General features: G+C 38.0%; 2 protein-coding genes across 2 annotated transcripts; both read right to left on the bottom strand.

The window, feature by feature from the left end:
• Positions 1–719: 719 nt before the first annotated feature.
• Positions 720–4600, bottom strand: LOC111342386 (DEP domain-containing protein 7). Its single transcript, XM_022949458.2, has 3 exons — positions 3858–4600; positions 1816–2449; positions 720–1201 (listed from the first exon to the last, which is right to left on the bottom strand). The coding sequence occupies exons 1-3, from the start codon at positions 4469–4471 to the stop codon at positions 869–871; spliced, it is 1581 nt and encodes a 526-aa protein (XP_022805193.2). The 5' UTR covers positions 4472–4600; the 3' UTR covers positions 720–868.
• A 553-nt stretch (positions 4601–5153) lies between these two features.
• On the bottom strand, positions 5154–7898 carry LOC111342390 (uncharacterized). Its single transcript, XM_022949462.2, has 3 exons — positions 7347–7898; positions 6396–6664; positions 5154–5427 (listed from the first exon to the last, which is right to left on the bottom strand). The coding sequence occupies exons 1-3, from the start codon at positions 7872–7874 to the stop codon at positions 5283–5285; spliced, it is 942 nt and encodes a 313-aa protein (XP_022805197.1). The 5' UTR covers positions 7875–7898; the 3' UTR covers positions 5154–5282.
• Between the last annotated feature and the right edge of the window lie 2782 nt (positions 7899–10680).

The following is a 10680-nucleotide window of genomic DNA, read 5'->3' as shown; positions in this document are numbered from 1 at the left end:
AATCAAACAAAAGCTATTCTAAATAATGATTAAAGAGAGGGATAAATGGTCATGTTCAGATCATCAGTACATTAATGACTAATAATAATAATAATAATAATAATAATGTCTTACAACTTACTACTTTTTTTCTTTATTTAACCCCATGGTTTTTCACAATAAATAGTAACTTTTTAATACTAAATTAATTAAAATTTAAATTAAATTTCAAAAAAGCCTAACCACCTCCTGGTTAGCTCAATTGGCAGAGCGCTTGACTGTTGTGCGGGAGGTTGGGGATTCAAGCCCCAGCCCGACTAACACTCAGGGTCTTAAAATAACTGAGGAGAATCTGCTATCTTTCTATAATATCATGAAATGGATAGATATTCTAGTCTTCTCAGATAAAGACGAATAAACTGTAGGCCCCATCTCCTGCAGGGTTAGGGGTAGGAGACGTTAATTTCCCACACACGAGATTACTGTGTGGTGGATGTCCTCCCCTGGGGTGGGATGGGTAGGTTTACTGGGCCCGCAGTAATTGGCACAAGCTGTTGCAGTGTCACTGCCTGTCAGCGAATCTAATAAATTAAAAGTTACCTTCTGAACAATTTCCATGCTAAGCTGTATTGTACAGCTGTTCAATTTACCTTATTTTAAGAGTTGTGACACATTCAACCTAAACTTTGGCAAGTAGGACCTGGTGGGAGTGAAAATATTCTGATGCAGTGGAATTAGCCAAGGTCAACTGCATGTAACAGAAATTAAAAGGCACTACAAACAAATTAACATCAGGGTTTTGGTCTTTCTTATCCAAGCATTACTGGTAAACCTTCCACCTGTTACTTTGACACTTTCATTGGAAATAATTGAGAATAGCTACTTCTTTTCACAACTGTCCATTTGGAAACTGCTTTAAAAACAAGTCATTGTGGTGTTTCCGAAAAAGTTTAAGCCGCTCTTCCTTTTCTTTTAGAGTCATCTGTAGGTTTTCAATGATAAAGAGCATGAGCTCAATCAAGGCTTCCTCTGTTGTTTGCTTTGCTTGTATTCTGTAATCTTCAATAGACATTCGTTGACAAACAGTGGTTGGCAAGGATGGGCATATGTTCTTCTGAGCAAACGAGATATTTCTGTTGATTTCCTTCTTGAGTTCAGATGGTATTTTGAACATCTGGCACTGATTCCTCACCATTAGTGAAACCAATTTATGAGCAGACTCCTATAAGTGGAAAAATAATCAGTTTCTCTGCCAAGTGAATCTCATATTATTTTCAGTACTAATATAAGCCTAAGAGCAGCCCACCTTTGCCTGATACACCTCTAGGCCACTAACAAAAATAACCCAGAAAACACTAAAACAATAGACCACTTTCATAAATGGCTGCCAGAGTAATATTCTTTTGTTTGAATTTAAATTAGCCTTTCTGGCCTCATTCTCCAGTACAAAATTCAAAAGAACACATTATCTTAAGTGAGGCCAGAAAGGCTAATTTAAATTTAAACAAAAGAATATTAATCCGGCAGCCATTTATGAAAGTGGTCAATGAGCAGGTCTTTGCCCCAGTAGCATTAAAAATTATGTCCTGTCTTCAGAAGAATTGGCAATGAAATGACAAACTCTCTCAACATTTCTTTATTAAAGTTTACATCCCCCTTTGTTGAACCCCTGCCACCTTTTGTGAAGTAGAATCCCATTAAAACCAATTCATATTGGCAGCCACATGACTTCCCTTTTATGAAGGGTTCAAAGCAATGTACCTGTTCGTGTGAAGTTGGTCATGATTCTGAAATTTAAGGTAAAATTCAGCAGAGCAGAGACTAAATGCAACTCACTTTATCTTTGACATCTTTTGGTAAGATAGCACTCATAAACTTCTTCACCATAAACCTTCCATTGCTTGTTCCTTTACATGTTCCAATAAAAGTCAACAAGTGTCTCAGATGTTTCCTTTGACTTGCTCCTAGCATCATGACCAACAGTGGCAGAAAATTTGCATTTTTTGTCCAATCTTTGACACAGACTGAGAGAATACCATCCACCAAGTCTGTTAGGTTAGAAGGAATCAATGAGTCCTGAAGTGATCCATAATATTCTGATAAAAGCTGATGAATTTGTGCTTCATCAATGTTCATCACATTTGAGTAGGTCACGTCACCACGCTGAGCTAAAGGACATTCTTTCTGCAACTCAATGCACTCCATGCCAGCTGAAACCCAAACATTGCCTGACTTTGAGTTGCTGATGTTTTCCTTGTTCTGGATATCATTAAGAATACACGGTTCCTTGACACCATTGTGGATTGCTGGAAATCCGGTTGTCTCATCTGGCAATGGCGAGGTCAATATGTCCTCTAGGAAAGGAATATCTGTAAGTCTAAGGAGTTGTGTGAGGGCCACTTCAAACCACACCTTTGTTGTCAAATCTTCTTGATGAGAAGAATCTGCTAACACAGTTGACTTGCTCTTTCTGTGTAAAGACAGCACAAATTAACAACCTCATTTGGTAATGCTGCTAGATACAGCATAGTTAAGGACATAACAAATTGGTTTTTAACAGCACTTCAGGTCTCTACTGGCAGATGTTTTTTAATTCTTTAAGAGTAGAAAGGCAAACTTCGGTTTGGTAATCATGACTACAGTCAGTTACACGCGGAAATATCTATAAAGACTTTGCAATTTAATAATCATAATAATAATAATAATAATAATAATAATAACACCATTTTAACAGGGAGCCCACTTCACCAAAAGGTGCTCTTCAATGAGGCCCTGCATATGCTACAGAAGAATTACAATAAAAATTAAAAGGCTAAGTTAGAACTAGATAAGAATAGAAACCTACTTCACTCGAGAATGTATGTTTAATTAAAATGTATGTTTAAGCTTAGATTTAAAGTAAGAAAGTACGGCGGTGTCACGTATATCTTGATTTAAAGAGTTCCAGTCGACGACGCCCTGATACGTAAAACGTTGTTTGTCCCAGTTTGTTCTTACGCGAGGTAAATGAAAATCGTCTTTGGAACGCATGTTGTAATTATGAACTAAGTTACATCTACATCTACTTTATTACTCTTCAACGCTATTATACATCAAGATGAGATAAAAGAATAAAAATATAAAAATATAAACATAGCTAATAAAAATAATAAATAAATAAAATATGTTATTAACAATATAGCTATGCTTAAAAAAAAAAAAAAAAAAAAAAAAAAAAAAAACTTAGAAAAATTTTGTACTGCAAAAAGCTGAATAATTAAGTGATCTAGTTCCAGGTGATAAACAGTTCCAGTCCCTTATAGTTCTCGGAAAGAAACTATACTTGTAGTCTTGTAGTAGTCATGATGCTACACTTGTAGTAGTCATGGTGTTTCTAACAAAACTAAAATCAAAGTCAATAAAACCATTCAAACACTTGAAGATCGTTGTACAACAATGGAAACGTCGCCTGAGATGCAGTGGCTTCCAACCAAGAGAATGGGCCATTCCATTTAAAATCCACACCCCCCCCCTATTGAAGGCTTTCCTGTAACACCCCTCCAGAAAATAAATTTTTTAACCCCCTTCAAAATTTTATGTAGCTATCAAGCAAACCAATTGAACCCTCTTCAGAAACTACTCGTGAGAATTTCTGTCAAGGGTACTTTATGGCGACCCCTCTCAGAAATATGGTTCAACCCCCCTAAGAAAAATATAGCATTGACCCCCCCCCCTCCCTCTAAGAAATCCCGTTCCTTTAATAGGGGGGGTGCAGATATTAAATGGAATGGCCCAATCAAGAGCTCCGGACGCCGAGTGAAACAGAAGTCGAATTGAATCAGAGGCATGGGAGTTCCTTTGAAAGTTGAAAACTGCTATTCAATTGCTAACGTTTGTACCTTAAAATAAGACCAGGGTCAAGACTAAGCCTTCTTCGTTTCTTTGGTGCTTCATGTGTCCTTGTGTTAAAAATTTCAGGAGATTCTGTGGACATGAGAAGATCAGCGAACCGTTTTTGAGCCTTTGGTGTAAAACTCACTGACTTTCTCCTGCCCGCCGGCTTTTTCTCCTTTTGACCAAGAAGACTTTTCCTTCTATTAACTTTCCGTTGGTGTTGAAGGGGTGAAGAAAAGATGGGTTCCAGAGGGCCATCTCCAGACGAAAATCTGTACAATTTGTTATTTTCCTCGAAGGTGTCTCTTTTACTGTTGTCCACACAAACACACTCGATGACTTTTTTCTCCAACAAAATTTGACATAAAGATTTGACCTGAGAGCGAGTGGCTTCTTTAGATAATAGTGGATTGCTATGAATGTAAGACTGAAGTACTTCAACAACATCTCCACCACGAAAACAGTTCTCATAATACTGAAACTTCCATCGCCTTCGACGTTGCTCTACTTGGGTTTGAAGATGAGCGATAAGATCTTTCCAAATTTTGGTTGCCTTGAATGGTTCGTGCTCAACGACATCTCCATTGCCACGGTAGTTCGCGGGTTTGTTTTCATTCATAATGCCTGTGGAATTTCAAACCCTCAAAAGGAATCTCGGGCAGACGTGAAAATGCAAGAAAATTAGATACTATTCTTTGAATCAACCGCCAAGACACGTGACAACTTAGTTTGCATACAACGAGAAGTACTGGAAACGACAATATCGCAACCGTCGTAGACAACAAATAATGAATATACACTTACACAGTGTGCGTATGGGATTTTCGTATATTCAAATTCATTGATTTATCACTTCGACGAGTTTAACACGAACCAACATAATAACCAGCTCCCAGTCGGCTTGTTAGCTCAGTTGGTAAAGCACTGCACCGGTATCACGGAGGTTGCCTATTTCCACTCCTACATAAGTAGCGCTTATTACTGCGAGGACCGCTTTAATTATACGATACACACGTTTCAATAAACTTTTCATTATGACAATGAAGAAATCTTTCCACATAAAACTAACACACCTGATGAGTTGTGGAACCTCTTCACTTTCATGTTCATAAGCAATTCTTAACTTTTTTTTTAATGGAGCGGGGGGAGGGGGGGGGGGAGACATTGTGGGGACCCAGAATTACTCCCTTCAATGTAAGAAGTCCCCAGAGTACTGATGTGTAAATATATGGATGCCCCTTAAACCACAAACTACAGCAATAAAATGGACCACACCATTTCTGACAAATAAACAAACGAAACACAATAAAGAATACTTTTATTAAGATATCATTAAGTATTGTTAATTGTACCATACTGGAAAGAACTTTGAAAAGCTATGTTTGCAAGATGAAGAAATTCTCTGCTAATCTCTTTAATTCCCTGAGCTGTCACTCAAAGCCTGCTTTCTTCTTGCTCCTTTCGCTCTCCTTTTTTCTCTTCCTTCGTTCAGACTTAATTAACTGAAGTGTCTTGAACACATCCATAGTTGACTCAAGAGGTGGAGAAAGAGGTAATCTGTTTACTAAAGCAGTCCTGTTTACAAAAAATAGCAAACAATGGGCATTTTGAGTGCTTCGGCTGTCTAAGTTAACCAAAACTAAATTCATCATAAAAAATCACAATAATTCATAAGAAATGTCTTACAAATCCATCATCTTGAGCTCACAGCTCAAAGTTCCTGTTGCACCCAATGGATCCAGATCCCTTGGCCCTTTTCATAACCCAACAGTGGTGAATATCTAGTTTATACTTACAGTATCACCACTGAATCAAACATTGAAGTCATGAAAATATGGTAAATGAAATGATAGTCAATCTAAGAAGCTTTAATTGTTCAACAAATTCTCCTGGTCAGTTCCAAAGGAAATGTACAGAGACAAGTGTGGAGAATATTGATTCTGATGTTAGGATGTAAAGGGTTGAGCGAGCTTTCTAGGCTCAAAAACAAGTGGCTATGTCACCTAAAATGGTGACAAAATTGTCTCTGAAAATAAGCAAGTCATAGATGTCTGCTATATTGTTTGTTATGAACATCAAGCTTGTGTACAGTCAATGTCATGTGATGGTACGGTCCAACCTCCAGCTATGAACAATGGACCATTTCTTTGAAGTTTAATGCATTTCATAACCAGTTTTCTCTTATGTTGGTCTGTGATATGTATTATGTAACAAATGCTTGTCGTAGTGTCTAACATATTTTGACACCAGTTTGATCCCCATTATCATAGCCTTGAACCAGGGTAACAAAGAAACTGAACTGATTTGAAAAAACTTCCAACCAGGAAAAAAAGTAACCTTCAGTCCTTTTGGGTTTATTAAGCGAGATGCAAATTAAAATCCACAGCTAATGCAGACAAATTCTGAACTCTGCCAAGAAGAGTTTATAGGTAAATAAAGCTTGCAATAATTATTTTCCCAAAGAAAGAGAAAGTACTGGGTAGACCTCACAGTCAGATCAGTTGTTAAGGAGACGTAGCAACATTCAAGTAACTACACTATACCTTTTCATTTCTTTGTATACCCTGAGTGATACCCAAGCATCTGTGGCAGCATACAATAATTGCCTTTCAGTCAATTCCTCCTGTGACCAGTTAGACTTTCCAAGATTTTTTGTCAGCCGTTCATTAAGGAAAATGGCACACAAAGCTCTTAAGTTCAATGGGTTGCAGTTCATTTCTCTAGCCCAGATTAAAGTGTCTACCATGTTGTTTATACACTCTCCATATTGATTCTGAATCAAGCTTGCATCTTGAGAAATGTCATTCCCCACCTGTTACATGTAAAAAAAAAAAAGCAAAACCAAGAATATCCCCAAACTCTAAATAGTTAACAATTTTTCCCTGAAGGGGAGTTGAATAGTGGTGGGTATTAACTAAGCCAGAAATTTCATGTTTTTGAGTAATTCTGTATCATCATGTTTGAGATGTGTTTCCAATTTGAGAAACTATTCCAAGATCAAAAAGGTGCTAGCCTACTAATATCTCAAATTTATAAAAATTTTAAAGCAGAGAGAATACAGATCAAAATTGGGTGTTTTAAAAGTTCTTTTATTTGACTGTGTTTAGTCAGAAGTAACTTTGTGCTGCAGATATCTTTAAAAGACTCACAACCTCATCAAAAGGGAGAGAAATGTTTATGATAAGTCTAGTAAACTAGCTTTTATTTAGAGTAAAGGATTTTTAGTATTGATCATGCCTGTATCATTATTCATTCTCCTGATGGAGACGTATTCTTTCTTAAATACATTCAGGGTTTCTGCACCCCAACCTGAAATAACTACCAAGGAACAAAAATAACACAAACAACTCTATCTGAAGGTTAAGGTTTATTTGCTTTGTAGTTAACAGTGTTCCAGGGCGGAGCTTAAACTCCCATACAAAGCTTTATATTATTATCCTCTCCTAAATGGTTCTCATACAGAGATTGGGCTCCCTGTGGCTTAATTACCTTACCTTCAACACGTTTCCGAGAAAAAGGGACAACAAATATGGAGGAAGTTTTTCGCGAAAGCTTCCCCGACTACAAATCCATAGAACGGCATTTTTATTTGAGGCCAATTGAATCAAAGTGATCGTTGGCAAAGCGTTCCGACGCACCACAAATTCTGTATCCAGTCCAAGAGCGTCTTGACTCCTGAAATCTTGACAGACTACACCATTCTCCACCAATCGTCGTTCATCTGACTCATTTCGAACAAGGTGTAGTGTCCCTCGAAACTTACACGACTGCGGAATTTTACCATTTTCTTCATTTCGACTAAAATAGTCACTCGGTAAGATAAATTTGCGAGTCGTGCCGCTGAGATCCTCAACTCCAGGATCAATGTACGGTTCGTCCTTGTGAGTCAAATAGGCCCTTAAAGCTTTCTTTTTCATTTTAGCGTAGTCTAAAAAGCTTTTCAGAGCTTTCCCCCTTCCCTGCAGCATGAGTCGTTTAGGCACCTTTTGGAAAAGCAGTTTCGGTAGATGGAAGGCAGCCATATATGTTGCATGTGTATATTAGGCTTATACTTTATGTACGCCTAAGTGTAATGCAACCTAACACAGCTATGCACGGCTATACAGCTATACAGGACTATACACAGCTGCAGGGCTATACACAGCTATATAGGGCTACACGCAGCTATACACGGCTATACACAGCTATACAGGGCTATTTAACAATTATTCCACTCGCGTTTGTTGGATTTGAGATGATAGATAGCCAACTCGGCGCTACGCGCCTCGTTGGCTATAATCATCTCATATCCAACAAACGCGAGTGGAATAATTGTTTTATTAAAAACGCTACATTAAAGTATTAAATTTTTTACTACATTTTTAGCTCCCTTTCAATTTTAAGCTTAAGCGTACGCTTACCATATCGTAGTTTATGGTATAGTGGCTTATACACCATAATGGCTAAGCCAATGAAAAGTCTTGAATTGCATTATCCAATGATCCAGTTTTTAATAATTAACATTTATTCCACGAGCGCGCGTCGGATATGAGATGATAGATAGCCAACGAGGCGCGTAGCGCCGAGTTGGCTATAATCATCTCATATCCAACAAGCGCGAGTGGAATAATTTTTTTATTAAAAACGCCTCCAAGATATTAGACAAATCTTAAATTTTTTAGCTCCCTTTTAATTTTAAGCTGACGTGTATGCTTACCATATTTGTAGATTATGGTATATTGGCTCATATACCATAATGGCTAAGCCAATGAATTGCATTATCCAATGATCCAGTTTTTAATAAACACAGCTTTACAAAGTTGTACGCAGTTATAATTTGGATATATCAACAAAGTTTAAATGGTAAATTGGCCACCGTAAGGATTACAAAAGCTGACGTTTCGAGCGTTAGTCCTTCGTCGGAGCGAACATATATACGGCTATACACAGCTATACACAGCTATACACAGCTATACACAGCTATACACAGCCATAGAAACCATATTTGACATCAACAACCAAGAATCAACAGAATTAAACGACGAGAGCATTGTTGTTCCAGAAACTATTAATGACGTTTGCTCAAAAGTGGTTTCGGAAAGTATTCTTAAAGCTGCTATTGGTAATGACGAAATTCTAACGACGTTCTCGAGATGTAACTGCAACAAGTCACTCAGTGTTTCCGACCTGACGCTGCTAACGTATATACCGGCCAGTCTTACCATGTACCATGCACAAGATATTGAGAATGAGGGAGATGAGAGTGACCCAACTACCGCAGAACACGATCGTTCCCTATCCAGAAATTTTGCAGGATTTAATCTAAAAGATGATAAAGTGGCAAGAGATGGAGACTGCGCTTTTCGAAGCGTAGCTCGAATGTTACGTCCTATCTGTAACCCAGAAGAGCCCGAGATATTAAATCATCTGAAGTCCGTTCGTCTTTGTAAATCTGAAGATGAAGAATTACCATGCGTCAGTTGTTTGTGGAAGAAATAATGAAATTTGACGAGGAACTTCTAGCTTTCTTTCCAAATGAAGATTGAGAGGCATTTGTTGAAAGGGCGCCGGAATTCAGGAGACAAGGAAAGTTTGATACAGCTATTGGAGACCTTGTGATGAGAGTACGTGCACAGTTTCTGCGAGTACCTATCATGGTGATCACTTCTCTCGATTCTGTGTCGTGTCTTCCTTTCCTTCCCAGCAACCCACTTTCCAGCAAACCCATTCTCCTGGGCTATCATTATTACGGAGCTTGTTATTACGATGCCTCGAAACTATTGGGTAAACATAAGCTAACATAAGCAACTACATCGAGAAAGTAATGTTAAAAACATTAAAAAAGAGTTTGTCTCTTTGTTTATTTATTTCATATATTGAATTTATTTCAATAATTGTTTTAAACTTTAATGGATAATGGCTGGGTGACCAGAAATATACAGTCACTGATACCTTTACAAACCTTTTTTCGAACCTACGTTTGAAGGGCAGCGAAAACAATGCATTTCAAACGACAAAAAACGAAAGTAAAACATGCTAAAACTCATAATTAACTCTTAGTTATTTATTTTCATATGTATTGTTTTCCACTGCATCGGCGACGAGGAGGTAGTTGAATCTGACGTGCCCTCAAGTGCTCTGAATGCCAACGAAGGAGACAATAAAGGATGCTGTTGTGGCAATAGAATCAAGTCGAGGAACAAGTTCGCATGTACCAGCAAAGAGGGAAAGTCTCACTGTCCTTGTTTAAAGAGAGGTCGATTCTGTAACCGCAATCTATGCAGGTGTCGCTATTGTGGAAATGTTGAAAGAAAGGTCGCAGAAAATAAGACGAGGTCGTGTAGTTGCAGCGAAGGCGACAAAGGGAAGGATGCGGAAAAAGTTGCCTGTAGAGATTTCAATGGGAAAAGAAGAACCAAATGCCCCTGTTTTGCAGCTGGTTTAGGATGCAAAGGTTGCAAGTGCTATAATTGCCAGAACAGCTTTGGGATAAACACAGTCTCGACCCCAGCGAAAGAGAAAGGCCAGCAAGGAAAAAGAAAATCCGAGCTCTCGACCCCACCTTCAATTAAAAGGCGTCGAGGAACTGAATATTTAAGAGAAAACATTGCTGAAAATATTGAAAAGGGATGGAGTCAGCTTGAAAGCTGCCTACTAGATATGACGGAGTCATTTCTTTTGTCTTCAAACTTAACGTCCACGAAAGAAAACATTTGTATTTTGTATAACTATGTTATAGAAAATGCTTCTCCCAAACGTAAAGCCTTGAATTTAAGCAAAAAATCCCTTGCACAAGTTAGCGGAAAGCTTGAATACAAGAAAAGACGAGCGGAGGCTTTATGACGGCTG

The sequence above is a fragment of the Stylophora pistillata genome, chromosome 1, assembly GCF_964205215.1.
Source record: "Stylophora pistillata chromosome 1, jaStyPist1.2, whole genome shotgun sequence".
Lineage (NCBI taxonomy): Eukaryota > Metazoa > Cnidaria > Anthozoa > Scleractinia > Pocilloporidae > Stylophora > Stylophora pistillata.
This window is presented reverse-complemented; position numbering and strand designations above follow the sequence as displayed.